The sequence below is a fragment of the Trachemys scripta genome, chromosome 2 (assembly GCF_013100865.1).
Source record: "Trachemys scripta elegans isolate TJP31775 chromosome 2, CAS_Tse_1.0, whole genome shotgun sequence".
NCBI classification, from domain to species: Eukaryota; Metazoa; Chordata; order Testudines; family Emydidae; genus Trachemys; species Trachemys scripta.
The window spans coordinates 35,289,560-35,311,979 of NC_048299.1; the positions used below are offsets into that span (position 1 = coordinate 35,289,560).

The 22,420-nt window shown below is 41.3% G+C and overlaps 1 protein-coding gene across 1 annotated transcript in view; it reads right to left on the reverse strand.

Annotated features, from left to right (window-relative positions):
• Positions 1-21,232, reverse strand: part of SPAG6 (sperm associated antigen 6) — a 55,326-nt gene extending 34,094 nt beyond the window's left edge. Inside the window, exons 1-3 of the mRNA XM_034760284.1 lie at positions 20,852-21,232; positions 20,619-20,714; positions 2,429-2,595 (exon numbers count right to left, since the gene is read on the reverse strand). Coding sequence (XP_034616175.1) covers positions 2,429-2,595; positions 20,619-20,714; positions 20,852-20,876 — 288 coding nt within the window. The 5' untranslated portion in view covers positions 20,877-21,232. The remainder of the gene's footprint in view (positions 1-2,428; positions 2,596-20,618; positions 20,715-20,851) is intronic.
• Positions 21,233-22,420: the final 1,188 nt, after the last annotated feature.

Here is a 22,420-nt window from a genome sequence, read left to right on the forward strand (position 1 = left end):
AAAGGCTGTCTGCAAGAAGGAAGCCAGTTCAGAGAAGGACCTGGACCATGGGTAAGGCCTTACTGGGCAGCCAGGGAGGGGCCTGACCACTTTTTCTTTCCCCTTCTGTCTGACAAGGGAGAAAACATTGGATGTCGCAATTTGGAAACCCCAGCTGACTACCTGAATCACTGAGACTGCTTGAACAACCTTCTGTGAGGAGGGAACCAGAGGACTGTGACCATGCCCCAAACTGAAAAGAGCACTGGGAAGGTAGGAAGTGGCCCAAGGGAGGCTGATCTGGGGTATCAGTTAGTGGGGTCGGAAGCATTCCCACCCCCATCCTCCCTTTGGTCCCAGGCCCAGGGTCCAGTCAAGAAGGAGAGCCCAACTCTCCCTACCCTTCCCTCTACCCCAGCCCAACTGAGGGTAACCCAGAGAAGGACAGACTGTAACTTGGCTACCATGCCCCCAGACTGCCTGACAAGGCCCCCTCCCTCAGGACTTTGAAAATTGATGAGCTGTGGCCAACCTACTAAGCAATTCCCTAATTGAACTGTGCTATACCTATAAAAATGAGCCAGGCAAAATCTAGTCTTCATGTAGTTAATGTGCAAATTGACAGAGGTTAGCCTAAGGGCCTGATCCCAATGAAGTTAAAATGGCAGAACTCCCCAGGACTTCAGTGGCAGAAGAACCTGGTTCTGAAATAGAAAAATGGGCTGCTTTTAATGAAAAAGGTATTTTGAATAAAAATAATAACCCTAAAAAATACGTCTCTCTGCCCAAAGCATAATTTAAAGGAATAATATATCCATGATAGGGCAGATCCTCAGCTGATGTAAACTGGCATTGACTTCAATGGAGCTATGCCAATTTACACCAGCTGAGGATTCTGCCCCAATATACACCCTCCTGTATGTGCATGTGCATTATTCCTTTTATGCTGTGGGAAAGACTCTTTTTAGCGTTTATTCTTATTCACAATATGTTGTTTTTGAAATAAAACACATTCACAAAAACATTTAGAATGGGCTATAAAACCTTTTTTATTTTCACTCAGTTTATATGACAAAACACTGATCAGATGCTTGATCCTGTAAGTCCTGCACATGTACAAGTCAATGGAAGTTCCACTATGGGGTGCTCACAGGATCTGATCCTTTTTGATACTGATGCATAAAATGAATGGAACAGGAATGCATAGGGAATTGCCCATAGGAACTAACAAATTACTTGCATGTCTTGCTAAACTCTGTATGAACTGGATAATTAGTTTCCTTCACTTGCCCTCAGTCACTAAAGCACGGTAGGCCTTCTGTGACCTCACACTAATCTTGCTGATGCCCCAAGTGATTTTGAATCACAGCTGTCTCCTGGATGCATTGACAGTATAGACACTAAAATGGAAAAGATAAGTCAAGGTATCTATGCTAACTTTGTATAGTTTCTCCTATCAAATAAATGGTGTAACATCAAATAAACAACAAAGACCATAATTTTCTCTGTTTAAAATACAGTTAAATAGACAAAGTTATAAATAATTTGATTAAGTCCTACTTTGTTCCATACTATATACATATTTTAGAATGAATGGGTGATTCCTTTCAATAATATGTAATTTTTATTATGACTGTAGAAGTATTAATCAGATATGCAACAATGAAAATATTATTTGATTAGTGATTACTTCTGAATTCTCAAAAGATGAAAAACTATGTAATTTCATTTCAGTGATAAGCATTGATATCTGAATACCTCTAAATCTAAAACAACAAAACTACAATCTAAATGCAGTTAAATAAATTGGAATTGTAGCCATATTATAACTTTCAAATTTCTGTATTTTCCAATGAACCATGTTTGAAAACATTGCTGTTAACCTAAGTTAGGATCCTAAAATTGGAAAGCATCCAAAAACTGTAGGAAAAGTGGAGGAGAGCCTGTCAGATATATTTGTGCTATATCATATGAAATTTTATTTGACAAACAAGCAGATTAAACCCTTTTAATGTATTGTACTGTGTCTGTGCCAATAATTAGATTTTATATTCCTCATGCTATACAAGTTTCCAAATGTTCATGTTTGGAGATGTTAACTACAGGATAACTGCAGTTCAATTTATGTGCATTTTATAAGCGTTCAGAATTAAAGACAAATTCTAACCAATTATCGGTACAGCATTTCTGGTTATTTGAAAAAAACCAGCCTTCTACAAATCCTTTCATTAACACTTCAGAAAAATAAAGCTTCCATGAATATATTACAGATAATACAGAATAAGAATTTTTAAATGTCTCATTGAGTTACAATTCTGACTAACCAGGAGACCAATGCACATGCTGTATATAACTTCAGTACATGTATTACTGCACTAAGAGTCAAGACAGTTGATTAAGTTTTTTTTCATTGGCAGTTAAATTGTTTAAGAAAATGAAAATTCCTTACATTCTGTTCAGCCAATGAATATACAAGCTGTGGAAGAATGTCTCCCTTAACAACCGCCTCTGCCAGGTCATCGTTATAATTGGCAAGTCTCCCAAGAGCCAAAGCAGCAGTCTGTTGAATAGTTGGGACCACATCCAACAGAAGAGGCCTCAGCAAAGACATTACACCTGAGTTGCATTAGGAAGAAGAAGAAAGAGGCAATACTATAAGCAAAGATTTATCTAAACAGACTTTTTTTTCCATAAAAACAAATTAAATAGACTCTTACAAGTAGCAGAAACTTGTGATAAATTCACAAATGTTCCATTGAAAATTAATCAAATATTTGCCTGTTCCTGCTAATGTCTATAACATTCCCACCCGCTTTCCAGCAAGTAAAGATGTGTTTGCAGCACATGGGTGGGTGATGTATTATATCTAGGTACTGATTTGCCCCTCCTCTCCTCCCAGCACTTGAATTAATGTCTGTAAAGTTCTCGGATACTTATTTATCACCACAACATCCCTATGTAGTAGGGAAGTATTGTTATCCCTATTATTCATATGAAGAAGCAAGTTTCATTCCCAGTCCAGCACAATAATCACAAAACCATCTTTCCACTCCTCTCCTGATAGTCATCTGGCATAAAACAATATACATAAGCAGGTGAGTATTTTGGGGCAAATCTTGAGAAAACAAGCAAAATCTTTTTATTTCAGCTTTGCTCTATATGAAGTCATCCTGACCCCAACAGGCCAGGACATCTGGACAGAGGCTATAGCTCCTATAGCAGATTATGGGAAGAGTAGCAGGTCTGCTTTGCCAGACACAGATTTTTTCCACCCACAACATTTATAGATCTACCAGCTATGCCCTTGTCCCTCTTATGGCTAATCTACATTCTCTTCCTCCATAGTGAGCTGCAAAGACCCGCTGGGCATACAGGAATGTGGAATCTTCTTTTGCAACATCTGATTTTACTCCCTTATAGTCCCCACAATCAGCTTTTAAAGTGCTTCTGGGACTTAGATACCCATAGGGCACTCCCGGATTTGGTCCTCTCTTAGAAACACAGTTTAGAGATAATTAACCATCCTCCAGTCTCACTTTTGAAAAGTCTAAGAGCAAACATAAAAGTTAAAATACTCATAGGACATCACAATAGTATTAATAATTTTTTCAAATATAAAGCTATAAACAGAAACCTTTACAAATGGAAGCAGTTTAAACTCTTATTTAAAAAAAACAACAAATATGCTACCAAGGAAATGCAAATATGCACAAGAAATTCCATCTTGGGCTTCTGGTGATGAAATATTAGGCTGTTCCTCTTGATTTATGCTGCCACCACAACCTATTGACGGAATTACACCAGATTACATTACATACATTATAGTGACTAATTTGGGGAGCAAGACCTGTAATATATTGCTCTCCAGATAGAAGAGTTATTCATATTTCATTATTATTATTGTAATAATTATTTATTATGTATTTAAGGTAGTGCCCACAACATGCTAGCCAATCATAAAAAAAGAAAACTCCCTAACCTAAGGAGCTTACATAATGGATGAACCCTGCTGAATTGAGAGTTTGGGTACATTGTTCCTCACATAATTAAACTATGCAGAGAGATAAAACAATTCAATCAAGAGCAGTTTTGAACCACATTTTATTTTTGACATAAAATACCGTATAAAACAGAGCCAAATCTAATATAACCTAAAGAACAAACACAAAACAAAAGTTAGGCGATATGTGCATGTCTACATAAAGAACACAATTTGTAGAAGAGGGAAGATTACTTATTATACTAACTGTGGCTCTTTGAAAGTGTTGCCTCCATATGCTAAGACCTGGTGGATGTGCTACCTCAGTTGTAAAGCAGTGGTTGCAATGAGCACAAGAGCCCTGCATCACAGCCTCGAATGTTCAGAGCTATGGTAATTATACTCCATTTGTCTCTGTTTTTTCAACTACACCAGTTTGCATCAGCTGATCTAGCCCACAGTCTGTAGTGACAAATGGAACAGAGGGGGTTCTCCCAAGGGCTCAGTGAGACCACCAACTTTGCTAGCACCAGGTTGAGGGCCCATGATGGAACAAGTTATTTTTATGAGTCTTGTGATGGTGAGTGATTGAAAAAATTTAGAACTGTCCACTGGCAAATTATATATTGGCGTTTCAGACAGACGCACCTGGATAGAAGACAAGGAGAGGATGAGAGACCAAGTACAAGAAATAATCCAGAATAGATTATGGGGATGCATAATGTGGAGATGAATTATTACCAACTTTGTGCCAAGTTACTTAGCCCATCACCAATGAAAGACTTGCACTGAGGGGCTCTGTAGGAGGCAAAATCAGGCTTAGCATCAGTGAAGTTCTGGCACAGAACACTGCTGAGATTCTCACTGCCAATGAGGCCTCTGTGCCTAAAAAAGTTTTAAGCACTAAAAAAAGTTTTAGGCACTGCAGCCACAGATCTCAATCTGTCTGGTACTAATTTCTTTGGTGCCGGTGTCATCTGACTTGGCTGGTTTGAAGCTGAAAGTGGCAGATTCTGTCCAATCACAGGAATAGATGGTTAATCTGATGTCAGATCCATGGCCACGCTTGTAAATTGTCCTCAGTGAGGGAGGCACAGAGCCTCGCCTGCCTAATTGTGCATATTCAAGGTGGAAAGGCCCTAAACACCAAGCAACAAATCAGGAAATAAGCTTCCCCCAAACAGAACAGCCAGCAAGAATGCTGGTCCGCCTCTGGAAACATGAAAGAACACAAAATACACCACTTGATTCCACCCTCATTATTTAGTTCTCAGAGGCCTGATCGGTCATGACTAAAATACCTAAGGGCCTAGGTCCATTATAAAGTTTAATGTACACAGCTACCTGAAACTTACTAGATAGCTGACTAAATTAATAACATACTGAAATGAAGAGCTTTATGATCACGAGAAAAAAACTCTGTTCCTGGCCAGGAGAGAATGAGCCTACATCTGTAACTGGCTGTGAAAAGAAAGTAACGGAACCATCTAGGCCCACACAGACCCTTTAAAAATCTCATCTCAGAACATTAAGTGCTGCGAGAGTGCAACCCCGGTGGGCACTATTTCCCAGAAAATTCCTAAAGCCCTGTGCTACAAATCAGAATATGTAGAGGCCCCCTCAATGAGGGAAAGCCAAAATTAAACTCTAAATACATGCACAGCATTATGAAGGCACTGATAGTAGTTCTGAAGTTAACAGTGAACCAGGATTTTTCTTTTAATGGTAACTTTGAAATCTTCTAGTTATTTATCATTGGACCATATTCCAAAGAAAGGCAACACTGGGCCCTATATAAATATTTCTTTGGCCATGGAGGTACATTTGGGGCATATTCTGCTCAAGCCAATGAGACTAAAAAGTGGTCTTTGTAGTCTCGACAGTGATCAAGGGCCTGATCCTCCCATACGCCTTCCGATATGATATCACTGGGAGTTCATGCAACACTTTGCAGGAGACACTTCTTATCCCAGAGGATTGTCCACTAAATTATTATCCACCCACGCTGTGAGATGAAAGGAGTTTATCATTATTAATAAATTATTTATACATCACTTTGAAATATGCTAGGTACTTTACAGAGTATGTAAAAAGATAAGACCTGGTGCCAACTCCAAAAATTTTGTATCAATTTTTATAATCTCATCCTTTGATAAACCATCAACCTCCCATTCATGAGACGTTACTGCTTTTGCAGCCAATAATTTCTTATCTTGCCTTTTAAAATGACAGGTTGCATGCTCAATCCTCCATTCCTGACACAATGCAAAATGCCCACTGAAGATCCGGTTGAGCACAGAGCAATCAGGCACTCTAGTAGTAGTATGAACACACAGACTAATGGCCAGATTTTCAAGAGTATTTAGGCACTCCATACTACATAGAACTGACTATGATGGGTTTTCTGCTTTTAATGTATGTTAAATTTGTGGCACTCAACTTCCCTTGTCAGAGCAGGAAGCACAGGTCCCTCTTTTTAAGGTCATTTTATAAAATGTTCTAAGTTGCCAACAGAGCAGAAGGAAATAAACATTCTACATGTTTTGTTTCCAAGCCTTATCCAAACCTGCATTTCTATGAACATCTGTAGGTGGGCTTGACAGTCAAACAACCTTTTTAACATTTTGAGTGGCTCAAACTTTGAATGCAACAGAGACTGAAGCAGTCTAGATCTGAGGGGTCCAAGTGCCAGATCCACACTAGATGACATTTTTGGCCTGCATGACCTATCCAGATTCTGCAAATGTTAAGCTTTCATTTCTCAGAAATATACTTCTAGCCCTTGTGGTTGTGAAAACATAATTAAGCTTTCAAGACTATATGGTGCAGATTTGTCTTTGAGACAATGCAGACAGCCTGAGCCTGAAACAATTGTGCTGATGGGGGGAAAACTCTCCTGCTGGCTAATAATTTCATTTGAGTATTAAAGCTGAATTACAGGGTATGTCTACACTTTGAGGTGGGGGTGTGATTCCCAGCTCGAGGAGACCTACTCATGCAGCTCTCACTGAGGTAGCACACTAAAAAGAGAGTATAGCTACAGCAGTGCCAGTGACAGGATGGACTAGCCATCCCAAGTACAGGCACAGGGTCTTCGATGGGCATGTACTGGGGGCGGCTAGCCTGTTCCAGTGCTCACACTACCACATCTACACTCTATTTTTAGTCCGCTAGTTCAATGAGACTAGCACTTGTAAGTCTCCTCGAGATGGGACTCACCCCCCCCACCTTGAAGTGTAGATATACCCTTAGTGACAACACTTTGAATGTTAGCATTAAATATTTCACTGATGATCATTTTAGCTGATGCAATAGGGAAGGGATTTAGTGTGAAAACCATTGAATGGAGCAGGGAGGAAATATGCAATGGGAAGAAAGAAGGATGGGAAAGGTTGAGAAACAGAGTAGTAATAGTGGTGATCATAGAATATCAGGGTAGGAAGGGACCTCAGGAGGTCATCTAGTCCAACCCCCTGCTCAAAGCAGGACCAATTCCCAACTAAATCATCCCAGCCAGAGCTTTGTCAAGCCTGACCTTAAAAACCTCTAAGGAAGGAGATTCCACCACCTCCCTAGGTAACCCACTCCAGTGGTTCACCACCCTCCTAGTGAAAAAGATATTTTCCTAATATCCGACCTAAACCTCCCCAACTGCAACTTGAGACCATTACTCCTTGTTCTGTCATCTGGTACCACCGAGAACAGTCTAGATCCATCCTCTTTGAAACCCCCCTTCAGGTAGTTGAAAGCAGCTATCAAATCCCCCCTCATTCTTCTCTTCTGCAGACTAAACAATCCCAGTTCCCTGATCATAGAGGAGAACATATTTTCCCAGAGTGATACTTCAATGAGACAAAAGGTATTGAACAAAAGTTTTGTTGCTGTTCGAACTAAAAGCAGCCATATTCTATTCTTGATCTTTGTGTAAACCTTGTATTGACATCAGTGGGAGATTCACTAAGGACGGTATATGGTTCTAAAGCTATACTATACCCACAGGCTATGGTTAAAAGCAAAAGCTGGACCCTTCCACACAATGAGTTTGATTCTCCAGGTCTAGATCCTATCAGCCCCCTCTTAAAAATCCACTCCTCAAAAAAAGTCCCCCCACATCCCATGATTTCTCATTTATTGTGTGCCAGAGCATTTCTCTGACTAGCACTTGTGAAATAGTTTTATACTTTCCATATATATGATTCAACCTGGGGTTACTTAGAGGTTGTAAATTCTCCTCTGAAGTGCAAGTTTTAACCTCAATCTTGGCTGTAAGAAGAGCAAAGGCATCCACCTCCCTTTCCACAGCTTTTGCTAGTGACAGCTGTCTGCAAAGGGCAGATCAGCCTGCCACAAAGGGAGACTTTCCTTTTGGGGGTGGGCTCAACCCTGTTCCCACTGAAGTCAATGGGAGTTTTTCCAATGACTTCAATGGGAGCAGTAAAAGGTCCCTGGAGACCAATTTTGCAACCGTTATTCACTCAAGCAATCCTTACTCATGCAAGCAGCCCCACTAAAATCAAAAGACCCATTGTACATGCTCCTTCCCTTAACATGCCAGTACTTAGCAGCAACTCCAACAGTCTCCTAATTTCTCCCCTCCCAACAGCTCCTGTTTCCCTTGGCATCCACATCTACAGCAAAGTCCACACCCTCTATCTCCCAAAAATGTTCCAACCAGCACCCCATGGGAATTTATAGAATTTGAATCAAAATACTTGTAACATTAATTTTAAAAAGCAAAGCAGAAAATTAGAACAGCAGTACAACATTTAGACATCAGAAACTCCCAACTACCTCTTCATTTTACGAATATATGGACACACATATTAGGCTATCCAGCCCAAAAGTAAGAATTCTTTAGGTTTGGATTGCTTTTTTAAACATCAGTAAGAACTTTTACATTAATTTAAAAAACAAAAAGGCTGTAGCTATTCTCCCTGTAAGACCATAATAGCAGCTCTCTCAGTATTAGCTTCAAGGCCCTGCTAGCCCTCTAATACAAGGTCTATATATTCTAGCTGGCTCCTGCTTCCCACACAATCTAGGGCCCTGATTTTGCAAACACTTATGCACATGAGTAACTTTACATATGTGTAGTCTCATGCAATTCAGTGGGACCATGCACAAGCATAAGCATGTGAAGGATCAGGAACTTTGTACGTGAGGGAACTCCTGCCCCTCCTCATCCAGGTTTGTACACCAGATACATACCTCCACACAAGCCAATTTCCATTCCCTCCCTTTCCACATTGAAACCAATAGCTACCAATAGGGGAAGGGAAAAAATAGTTAAAAAAAAAAAGTTTAGCTACAATATTAGAGCAACTGGGATCTGACTTTGCCCCAGTAGTATAAGCAATCACCCCAGCACAGCAGAGAGAAGACACCATGTACTGGAGTTATAGTATCAGTTCTGCTGCCGTTTTAGCTAGGTCCTGTCCAACAAACAACAAAGCAAAGATTTGTGCTTACCTGCTAGGGGAACCTATCATAAGATTTAAAATGTTTTATATAACATAAAATACTATACATTTTAACAAGTCTGTGCCTTTAAGAGAAGAAAGGCTACTAATCCTACTCCAACAAACTCACATTGCCCATGTTTGTTAATCCCAGTACATCCTCCACTGCTTTTCTGCACGCTCTCCCTTTTTGTTACGCCATCTACGACATTACTACTGCCCACTTAGGAACTATCCCACAGCATGCTCAGCAGGCCTTGGTGACTACACAATCTATTTCCCTCTTCAAAGCAAATGCACTGGGTAATTTTTGGCACAAACATTGCTAACAGGGATGTCAATCAACAATGCTCATCACATTCTAGTCAAAATGCAAAACTTTCTTCTTCACCCTTACTTTCCTGCTAAGCAACACATAGCACACAACAGATAATAGTCTTCTTTCTTCTGGAAGGTACTCAGATACCATGATGATGGGCTCAATATAAGAACCTGAATAGAACAGAAGCAAAACCAAATCTTTCTCAGAGAAGATTCAATCTATTTCAAATTGCTGTAGTTTGGCTCACTGGGATAGGGAAGGTTCTTCCCTAGATGATTACAGAGGGAAAAAGTATAAAAGGCCCATATCACCTGACTGAGCTCCAAAATAGAACTCAACCATGGAAAGGAAGTAGCCTGAAGAATATTACCTCCTTGCCCCACAAATACAGATGACCAGAGATGGAAAGGAAGCCACCTTATAGGGGTCTGCCATCACTACACCCAAGTATGTGGAACTGAACAAGAAAAATGTACTGGATAGAGGGGGGCATAATGTTTCGGCACACAGCCAAATAAGCATAGGGAGCTCTTTGTTTCACCACTACCACCCATTTAGGGGATAGCTGAACTAATTCCTATGGAGAAACAGAAGGAGCAGACTGAGAACTGGGAGTAGCAGTGCCCTACTATAGAGCTTTGATGGGGGGTTGCTTTTTGGTCTTCTGTAGAGGAGTCTCTTGTTACAGAGGCAGGAAAATTTTACTCACAAATTCCCTAACTTTTGTTTGCATGCAGCAATGTAGAAAGTAAAGAATAACAACAAAGTATGCTACTTATACCAACAGACTAGATTTGTCTGTGAAGAGATCCTATTAGCTATTCAGAGATGGAGTAAAAAAGAACAGTATACAAATATTCTCCTTTACATAACCTCCCAGTGACTGACCTTGGACAGGGAATGATTCCCGTTTCTATCCACAGTTTCTAATTTATCATTTTTGTTTCAAAGAAACCTTACAGCCTTTATAAGCTGAATCACCTTTAACTCTCACATTTCAAGTAGTGGTGTTGTGCAAAAGCCTGATTTGCCTCACTTCAGCAGACAAGTGTTGGCTGCTGCCTAACTTTATCAGGGAAAAACCTTCAGGGTAGCTACAGGTTCCAGGTTTTTCTTTCCAAGACTCTGTAGCCAAAAAAAGAGTAATCTGCCACAGACAGCAGCCTTTGTTTGGTTCTTTCTACTGCTTGGGGGAGAACACCTGAAACTCAAAAAGAAAAAAATAGTGCAACTGGACACAAAGAGAAGATTCTTCTATGTCACCCATTATGCTTCGAACTCTCTCAGTCTGCACCTGATAATCACCTTATTTTCATTCAAAGCCCTCCTTAAAAACAGATTTCTTCCACAAAAACTTTAAAAAACCCTCCACACCACTTTGTGACCCACCAGTGTATTTTGTATCTGAATTGTGCTGTCCCTTTATTGTACTCTATGTTTTGTACAGTGCCCAGCATATGTGGAGGACATTCAGTAAGTTAATAATGATAGTATTCAAGCAATTGTCATGTAACCTTGAGTTTTCAGAAATCTTGATTCCCAAATCCAGACCCAAGACCAATTAACAGGGGAAACCTTAGGGAGTCTGGAGAAAGTGGAAATAGAATAGTATCCTAGATTATCTCAAATCCTGCCCCCTAGAAACAGTGTAGCAGCAAGACTTAACTAGAGGAGGTTGGAAGAAGTTTCCCTGAAGCTTAATGAGAAAGGGAGCCTTCACCCACTTGTCTCAAGACATTCCCTCTCAGAGAACCCCTTAAATAGAAATCCTCAGCCCCATTCATTTCTTTGAGAGAGCATTCCTACCACCACCAATCCTCTGCTTGAGTATAGCTAGGATTCTCCAGATATTAATGGGGATACTGAATATGTTTCAATAACTGATGTTTTGGATAACTGGGCAATTTTCAATGTAATTAACAGATGGTGGAGAACATGACAAATACTAATTTTGTCAGCAGAGGATCCAGAAGCAGCCAGGAGTAGCAAGCCACTTCCTTTTAAGACCTTCCCAGCTATTTCATAGGCCTCTTCCATATGAGCTGGAGGCAGAAGGGATCCAGGAGAATTGGATCTCCTAAAATGCCCTTCTTGTGGCTAATCAGCAACCTCCAGCAGGATCTCCCACCCAAATCCCATACAGGCTTCCTTCACATAGGCATGGAGCAACAAAGTCAAGGAAGCCAAAAGGAGTTGCTCCCTTTTACTGGCCACTTCAGAAGCCAACCAGCAGCTGCCAACAGGATCTCTACCACCCTACACTACCTGTGGGCTTCATCCACAGAGGCCGGACACAAAAGAGACAGAGGATCTAGGAGCAACAAATCCCTTTCAAAGCCTACTTTCTGAGCCCTGGTGATGATTCCTCTTTCCCCCTCATGATATCTCTGGTACTTCCATTAACACACTTCCTTCTTTCCTTCAATGGATAGCTCCAAATCACAAAACCTCAAGAAAGCAACTTCCCTACTTTATTTTCCGACCATGACTCCAGTGATTACCTCTTGGCTTTGATCTCCATTCTCCCCTTCACATGCTTCTTGCCCAACTTTTACCATATCAGTTATTCCCCTTCCCCACTCACTTCTCCTCTCACAAACTCCTAGTCACCTCAACAGCATTCTTTACCTTCTGTCTTCCACTGAAGTTGGTCAATTGGAGTTGAGGAAATTCAGCACCTCATAGGATCGGGCTCATACATCCAGATCCTACAACTGGATCCATATGAGCACAGGAGTCGGTCCACGCAGAATCAATTGCAGGATCCAGCTCTTAGAATGTAGATTCCCTAGAGCAGGTTACATGTCTTATTCTATGCATCTGATCCTCAAGCCCTTATTACTGCAAGTCCAGTGACATCAACAGGATGTTTGCAAAGCACTTTGCAAGTTTATGGAATAAAGAAGAGTAGATTCTTTTACATTTTGTTAAATGTGGGGCAAAACCCTGAAGTCCTTAGTCAGAGCCTGATCATGTAGGCCCTACTCAGACAATGCTCCCAGTTGAGTCAGAGTTTTGCCTTAATAAGGGTCAGACTTTTAAAGACATTTAGGCACCTACCAATGTAGTAGGTGCCTGGTAGGATTTTCAAAAGTTCCTATCTGTCTCTTTTGCCACCTAAATACCTTTAAAAATCTGGCCCTAAGTACTAAATCATCCGTCCAAATGTGTCCTAGAAGAGGAAGAAACTGTGGAAATACAGGCTAGTCCATGTACATGTGGAGCAAGATGAACCTGAGCACCATCTCCTCAAAGTAAAAGCATGCTGAAGCACCTCTGCAAATTTGGGACTGCAGGTTTTGAAAGGCTGTGGACCTCAGGGTACAGCTGGAGCCAGCAGTGAGTATTCTGCATTACATTATCCCATCTCCTAAACAGAATGTACAATGTCAGATTTGGGGGGAGGGATAGCTCAGTGGTTTGAGCATTGGCCTGCTAAACCCGGGGTTGCAAGTTCAATCCTTGAGGGGGCCACTTAGGGATCTGGGGCAAAAATCAGTACTTGGTCCTGCTAGTGAAGGCAGGGGGCTGGACTTGATGACCTTTCAAGGTCCCTTCCAGTTCTAGGAGATAGGATATCTCCATTAATTTAATTTAATTTAAATTAAATTTCTGGCAGAAAATTTCAGTAGACCCCCATTCCATGTCCTACTCTTTATCAGCTCCACTTAGTCCATTCCAATATCCGACTTGTCTCAGCTTTCAGGAATCTCCATTTTCACTAGCACCCATTTGCTACATCATTCCATAGGATCATGGTTTTGGTCTCTCGGAAGCTTAACTATTATTAATTACGCTTATCATCCTTGTACCTGAGAGCCTCACAGACAGACATGGATCTACCCTTACAACACTGTTTTGAGGTAGAAGTAGTAGTATTATTCCTATTTTACATGAACTAAAGTACACAGGAAGCTTGAATGGTTTACTCAAAGCCACATAGGAAGCTCATAGCAGACCTGAGATAGAGTCAAGATCTCCTGAGTTCCAGTCCACTATCTTAACAAGGCCATCCTCCTTTCTATGCACTCTATGTCCTCACTACCTTTTTATGGCCATGCACTCAGCCCTTTCTAGAAAAACCACCCTACCAATAGAGAGCTAGAAATGTTTCATATTTGTACTACGATAGTGCCTAGAAGCCTCAACTGACATCAAGCTCCTCCGCCCCCTCCCCCCATCACACTTGGCACTGTACAAACAGATAAGAGACAGCCCCTGTCCTGAAGAGCTTGCAGTCTGTCTGAATAGATATGACAGAGGCACAGAGAGGTAAAGTGACTTGCACAGGTCACCCAGCAGGTCTCCCAATTCCTTATCCAGTTCTCTATCTACTGGACTACACTGCCTCTCAAATTCCATTCTCAGTTTTCTACCCAACTCCTTGCCACCCCATTCGGAAGGGCATGATCCAGCCGTGGGAAAGGATGGCAAGAGTTGTTCCTTAGTCTGTTGGCTTTGAGGCCATTTCAATCAGAGAAATAAAACTGATTCTTAATTCCAACTGGATGTCTAACTTCATAATTAAAAGCAACAATCCTCATCAGTGCAAGCTCCACTGAAAGAAAATGTATTATAGCTTAAATTCTCACTCAAGCTGAAGATGAGAGTACAGAACTGGTTTCCAGAAACTAAGAAACCACTAAACTCACAGAACCTGTACTTATTCTTATTAAATAGCAAATTGCCCAGCAAGTAATCCCATTCATTCCAGTGGCACTACTTGCAAAATATTCTACATCTAAGGATGAATGAGGATGGCAGAATTAGGCTCACAGTGAATAAGATTTTCACTAGTAGAAATGGGCCTATCCCAAAAGTTCAGACTTGATTCCAAACTATCCCAAAGTTCAAGGCAGGTGGAAGATTTGATTACACAGGGAGGAGGTGTTGATTCAAGTCCATCTTTAATTATTGTTGAAAATATGCAATTTCTAATATTTGAAATCATTGTTTTTCTTTTAATAATTAATTCTGATACCAACATTCATGGGCTGTGCCTGCCAATGGAACAGATTTATTTTTGAAAGAAATGTGTAAAACTACTAACATCAAAACAGATTTCTTCCATAAATCCCAGCCCACTAGAATGAAATTTGATAAGTGAATTGTTTTTCAGTGTCTGTTACACATTTACCAGTTGACCCAGGTTTTCTGGGGGAGGATTTTTTTTTCCTTTCCAGACATGTGCATTAATTATGAATTAAGAGGCCCAATTCTGCAACACTTACTCATCTTTGAGTAACGAGTAGCACTTACTCATGGGAGTAGACTCATTCACAAAAACATCCAAGGCAGGAACAATGGCCAGCAAGAAAGCACACATACAGGAAAGAGCTCTAGGGGAGGAAATCGTAATGATCTCTCACTGTCCCATGAGGGGAATTGCTCCCCCATGGAAGAAGCCATAGGGTAGGCTCCAAACTTGCACACTTTGCACCAAATGTAGGTATCAGAGGAAAGCCAGAGGCACCTGCATGAAGCATTATCTGCAATGACCCCTAGCTCCCAGGTCAATTGTAGCTATAGGATTGGGGGCAGGGGCTCTGCAGACAGAATAATGCAGCCTGGGGCTATATTCTCTTTACTGAGGATTCGACACAAAGTCCAGGCGGTGTGTGTGTATTTGGGGTGGGAAGATGTGTATCTTCCCTTTAGCCCTCCCTGGGTATGTGTAGGCTGCAGCTGACAGCAAACTTCCCACTGCGGATAGACAGTAGTGTGCTAAAAATAGCAGTGTGGATGATGCCGCTTGGGCTCTCAAGCCCACCTGACCCCATACATCTGAGCTTGGGTGACTAGCCCAAGTCTCCACCAGAGCCACAACATCCACACTGCTATTTTTAACGCACTAGGTTGAGCCCTGCTATCATGAGTCTGTCTACCCAAACTGAGAGGTTCACTCCAAGTTGCAGCATAGACAGATCCCCAGTCTCCACTAGCACGGAGCCCAGACCATGCCGAAAGGCCTCCACAGGGTCTGAAAGGGGAAAATGGTGCTGCTAAGGGAATTGAACAGTGTTTAATTTAAGCCAGGGCTGAGCCCTGGCACCTCCTAGGTTTGATGTGTCAGTAATGAAAGTAAACGAACTGCTTGAGTCCTGACACCTCTTTCATTACAAAGTAAGCACTAGAGGGTCCTGTGGCACCTTTAAGACTAACAGAAGTATTGGGAGCATAAGCTTTCGTGGGTAAGAACCTCACTTCTTCAGATGCAAGTAAGTGAGGTTCTTACCCACGAAAGCTTATGCTCCCAATATTTCTGTTAGTCTTAAAGGTGCCACAGGACCTTCTGTTGCTTTTTTACAGATTCAGACTAACACAGCTACCCCTCTGATACTTGAAAGTAAGTACTGACGCTGACCCTGTTTTGGTGCAAAAGGTGGTGGAGATCTGTGTGCACAGATCTAGGAGTGCAATCTGAGCCATTATATTTTACATTCAATTACCCTATTAGTATTATTATCTATCTACTACAGTTGCCACTGATATTGCATATATTGTTACTCACTATTGGTTCACATGCTTCCTCAAATGGCATCTATTATGATATCATGCTTAAAGTGTACTCAAACATTTTAAAAATAACATCTCCAGCTTGGATGCTTTTGATCAAGGACACTGTTTAGTAAATAGCAAGAGCCCTCTCAAACTCTATTTCATTTTTGAAATGACATTAGGAATTTTCATGTATTTATTGCTAAGGATTTCTACACTGACTGATGTAAAGTAAGTTATTTAAAGGCCCAATGCTGCTCAAATTTAATTCAATGGCAAAATTGCCATTTATTTCACTGGGAGCAAGATCAGACCTGACAGTCCTTTAAATCCACAACAGGGGCCCTCTCCTGTAAGGTGATAAGCACCCTCAACTCCTGTTACAGTCAATGGAAGTTTAGGCAGTAAGCATCTTTCAGGATCAAGTGCTACATATTCTTAAAACAGTTCTCTGTTTAATAAATAATGAGCTTTCTTTATAAGGATAAGCAAAGAGACAACCTTTAAGTGTATATAGAATGGTTTCATTCTTATGTAATAAAGGACCCCCCTCCTTGCTTCATATAGCAGGACCACCATAAAAGACAGGACTGTTGTCTGCTAGACACAAATGCCTCAAAATATGGTTCTTGGGGGGGTTTTTTGTTTTGTTTTGTTTTTTGTTTTAAAGCAATTAACCACATTCAGTTTTAGAAATTGTGCATTTGACACATCTGCTGAAGTATTTCGAAACTGACAGCTGTTGTTACAATCACATGATTATGAATTGGTTTTCAAGGAGGGATTCAGGTTTCATTTTTAATGTCTGTGAACGTCAGCAGTTAAAAAAATTATACAAAAACTATCATTGCAAATATTTTTCTTATCTAAAAATTTGAGAGAAAAATTAAAACTTATGAAACAGGAGTAACAGGACTAAACTGAAACATGTCTGGAAGGCAAATATTGTGCATTGCTGTTACAATACACAAGTAGGCTGGGACCTGATCCTGCATTCCTTGTCCATCCAAAACTCAGTAGGAATTCTGGCTGCACAACAAATACAGTATCAGGTCCCTCATAGGTTCCCTGGCCAGAAGAGACCATTGTGATCATCTAGTCTGACCTCCTGTATAACACAGGCCATAGGACTTCCCCAAAATAATTCCTAGAACACATATTTTAGCAAAACAGAACTGGAATCCTAAACTGGAATACTTCAGATATCCCAGTCCTGGGTCTCTTTTGAACAGAAACTGTCAACAGGCTGAATCATGCCAGTTTGCTTGATGGTTTTATGATGCGCACAAGTGGAAACTAGGATAAAACTATCAAACTCATCCCCCAGTCCTGCTTCCACTGAGGTCAGTGGATGCAGTATTGAGCCCTTGTTCTCACTTGTAAGCTAGTCCAGACTCTCAAATGCGGCCACTGTGGCCGCATGCTGCCACCAGGGGCTTTTCTTGCAGCCACAGCCTCCTGGGTAGTGACTTGAGGGGCAAAGCAATGGCCTCTACTCCAGGGTCTCCAGCAGGGGTTGGACCCTGCCACCTTCTGGAGCCACAAACACTGTAGGAGCAGGCAACCAGTGTGAGTTCCCCACTTTCCTGGGGGCGATGGGGCTTGGGCTTTGGCTTCAGCCCTGGGGTGGTAGGCAGCAGGCTCCGTCCCTGCAGCAGCAGGCTCTGTCTCCCAGCCACAGGGCTTCAGGCTCTGGCCATGGGCTCACCCTCCTCACTTCACCACTGGCACCCGCTGTCTCCAGCCCCCAGGACCCGAGGTTCCAGCCCTGGACTCTCACACCTCGATTGCTCTGATCCCGCTGCCTCCTCCATTCTCCCATCCAGTCCCCCATCACCCCTGGCACTCCTGCCTCCTTACCCACCTCACCATCCAGGGTTTAATTTGTCCCCCAGCTTGGATGAGTCTGCTGTGCAAAGTGATATTAACAAATATACAAATATCACTTTTCACAATAGCAGACATATTAGCGATCAAGTCTAAAAAAAAAATCAACCAAAAAAAAGCAAAACATGCAAAGCACCTTATCTGTGTTTCTATTCTATTTAGGTCCAGTAAAGAATAGGGACAACTGTACATTATTGTTATTATTGAGTCCGCAAAAAAAACCTACATAAATAAATTACAATGATTTGGACATGTATATGTGCATATTTATTTGTTTTTCGTAAGTTAATTAAGTATTTTAAGAAAAAAATGTCATAGCAGCCACCAGCAAGAGTTGGTGGCCGCTCTCTGAGGCCACCAAAAAATTTGTTGTGAGAACCCCTGAGTTAGTCTACTATTTGATCTCAGGACATTGGGGTGAAATGCTAGTTAGTGCATTAAACACATTTCCTATTTTTAAAATTAGTTATCATTCATCTAAACCACATCATTGTTTTCATTTTACTTAAGTTCAAAAAGTCTATTTTTATATTTTCTTTTTCTAATTGTTAGGTAGTTGTAGAGACATTGCACTTCTTCCTTCAGTTTTGTAAAGTGATCGGAATTTCAACTAACCAAATAGCTTTATACTAAGTTAATCAACCACAAATGTTTTAAAATAATAAAGTAAAGTATAACTGTGCTTGGAGGTTAGGGGTGTTTTGTTTGGTTGGTGGGTTTGATTTGGTTGATTAGTTGGGTTTTTTTTGTTCACTCTCTGAAAACAATAACCTTCTTTAGGCATTTTTTTAAATAGCAAATATAAGGCCGGATCTTGACTTGAATAGTTTTCAGAACTGTTTCCAAAAGAAATGCAATTTGTTAAAATATTCGGCCCCATCCCAAATCCCTTAATCATGAGTAGTTCATATTCAACCAAACAGTCCTGTTTCACAAATGAGGACAAATTGCATCAGTAAGGACAGCAAGATCAGGTTGTGTATACCCTGGTTTTGTGGAAGACAAAATCAAGAAGTATACACAGGCATATAATACTATAAAAGACTTACTTAATGGGTGTTCCGTTCATGGATCATTTGCACAATCAAGCTCAACATTTCTTTAACAAGAACTTACGTATAGTGACATGGTTTGGTTCAAAATTTATTAATAGAGTTGTACATGTTTTCTTTGTGTCTATAGCATTTCAGGAAAACTGCCAGTTTAACAGACTTAGAAAACAAGTATTTAAAACAAAGTGCTTACAGTATTCTAATTAGTTCATCAATACCATAAAATAAGTAAAGTTGGGTTGTATTATTCATCAGTTCACATGCCTGACAATTCTTATTTTGGTTTATTACATTCCATAATAGCAATAAGTCTGAATTTCTAGGTGGTTGCAGAACACATCAGATGGCTGCAAGCATTCAACAATTTATAAACAACTATCACAATATATACCTCCTTACCTTTTGAGTAGGATTTTGCTTTACAATATTAGCCTCATTTAAAAGTCCATTTATTAATGATTCCTCATGCTTCCAAATACAATTTTATTTACAAAATAAAAAATGTTCATTTATACTGCCCAATTTTCCTTTAAATACAAATAAATTGGAATTTGTAGGAGAGCATATCAAAAGGTATCCATAGTCTTAAAAAAATTAGCAATAAAATTGCAGTCGAGCAAGACAATATGTGCGTGCAATCCGAGGGTATTGTTAGACTTCCAAATTTCACCCAGGAAGATACAACAGACAGGGTGCCCAAATATGATTACAATGAGAACTATACAGTATCAACATATTGACTAGTTGGAAGCCTAAGCAACAGGTAAAACAAAAACAAAACAAAAAGTCTTGAGCGGTCTCTAGAAGAATTCCACAGATAAATGCTGAATATTAAAAAATTGCAGATATTTTATTTTCTCATTCAGCACACTGTGCCTAAAATACTTGTAGCTTTTGTGAACTTAATAGGAACCATTTATATTTTAAAGTCTTTCTGTAAAGCTGTAAAGTTTTTCTCTTCACCTCTATCAATGAGATCAATATTTCTACTCCAACATTGTGAGACACCATTATAATGGCAAAGTAAAATGCTGTCCTTCTACCATCAATAGTTTAAACACACAAATTAGAGAGGAGCAGACTGTAAACCCTAGCATTTGTTCTTTAAATGCAACACCTGCGTTATTTTTCTCCTTCATAAAACTGCAGTGGGGGAGGGAGGGAAGTAAAAAAGATTAACTACAAACTCGTTCCTGGGTTGGGGGGGGGGGGGTATGATCCTCCTTTCCTCTCTTTTCCTGGCATAGCGACTATGAAACGAATCGTGCAACTACATCTCTTTTGCTGTGAACATGTCAGTTCGATAAGCAAATGCAGACTGGCCTGAAGCTGCAAATACTTTAAGAGCAGACTAGTAAAAGTCACCCTGGCCATGTGTTGTGGTCTGGTGCCTGCACAAGAGGGCTGTGGCCCCGATCGGCCGAAGAAGGGGAACGCTTTACCTGCATTCTGGAGGGTCTCGATATTCTGTGGCCTAGTAGCAAGTTCAGCAACCGTTTGCACGAACTGAGTTCGGGCTTTTTGATACTGCTCGAAAACTGCAGGTGGGAGAGGGGGACAGAGTTAGCATGAGAAGAGATCCCGAGCCGGGCCAGTCCCTCCCGCCCCGCACACGACTGGAGCCAGGGGCTCACTGCGCCTGGCCCCCATGGTGGCAACTCCGATAAGGAAATACCTTGTAAGACCTGCCTCTGGCTCATGGCTCCGGGTGGTGGAGAAGCTCGCGAGTCAATGGGAGGGGTGGAGGGGGCACCTGGCGCTCTCTACTTGGGCTACCAGCGCGGCGCGCGAATCCCCTCACGCTGACTCCCGGGCCGAGCAGGGCCGCGCCGGACCAGGCAGCTACTGCCTCGCGCTCAGCCTGGCCCGCGCCGCGCCGCGCCGCAGTGTGTATCTTCTCCTAGGTAACCAAACGGAAGCCGGGCGCCGCGCGGGGAGGAGCCGCCTCCGCCGGATTGTGACATCAGGTGGCTGACCCCGCAGCCGAGCGCGCGGAGCTGCTCCCCCCGGGACACGTCGCGCACGCGGGCGGGGGCAGCCCTGGCCATGGACACAGAGCGTGCGGGTGTTTGGGTGCTCGAACCTGCTACGCAGATCCGTTGGGGGCTGTTAGCAGCGCATGTACATAGTGGGGAAAGTGCAATGAACCTGCTGGCTGCTTAGGCTGTTACGAGCTATAGACGGTCTATACACTGCGCTGTGCATAAAGTTAAACAAGTGCGTAAGTGCAGGATCCGGCAGTCCTAGCGGACACATTACATATCCAACATAAAATGTATGGCATGTCTTTCTACTATAATGACATATACACCATATCATGTATTTTATCGCATCGTTATATCGTGCTTTTATTTATTTCATTGCCTTTTTTCTCCCTAGAAGAAAAGCTGTCTCCCCATTACCTGTTTGCCTTTGTGTGTTTTGTGGAACACGCACATTAATTAACATAAGAATGGTCATAGTGAGTCAGATCAATGGTCCCCATCTAGCCCGGTAGACTGTCTTTTGACAGTGGCCAGTCCCAGATGAGATGCTTCAGAGGAAATGAACAGAACAGGGAAATTAACCCAGTGATCTATCCCCAATCCCCTGGTTCCAGCTTCTAGCAGTCAGAGGTTGAGGGACACCAGAGCATGGGGTTGTGTCTCTGACCATCTTAGCTAAGAGCCATTGATGGATCTATCCTTCATGAGCCTATTTAATTCTATTTTGAACCTTTATACTTTTGGCCTTCACAATATCCCCTGGCAAGATTTCCACAGGTTGACTGTGTCTTGTGTGAAAAAATACTTTATGTTTGTTTTAAACCTGCTGCCTATTAATTTCATTGGGTGAAATATACTTGTGTTATATGAAGAGATAAATAACTCTTCCCTATTCACTTTCTCCACACCATTCATGATGTTATAGACCTCTGTCATATCTCACTCAGTTGTCTCTTTTCTAAGATGAACTGTCCCAGTCTTTTTAATCTCTCCTCACATGGAGCTGTTCCGTACCCCTAATTATTTTTGTTGCCCTTCCCTTTACTTTTTTCCCTTTTCTTATATATCTTATTTGAGATTGGGAAACCAGAATTGCATGCAGTATTCAAGGTGTGGTCATACCATGGATTTATATAATATCATTATGATATTTGCTGTCTTATTATTTATCCCTTTCCTAATGCTACCTAATTCTCTGTTAGTTTTTTTGACTGCTGCTGTACACTGAGCAGATGTTTTCAGGGAATTTATCCATGATG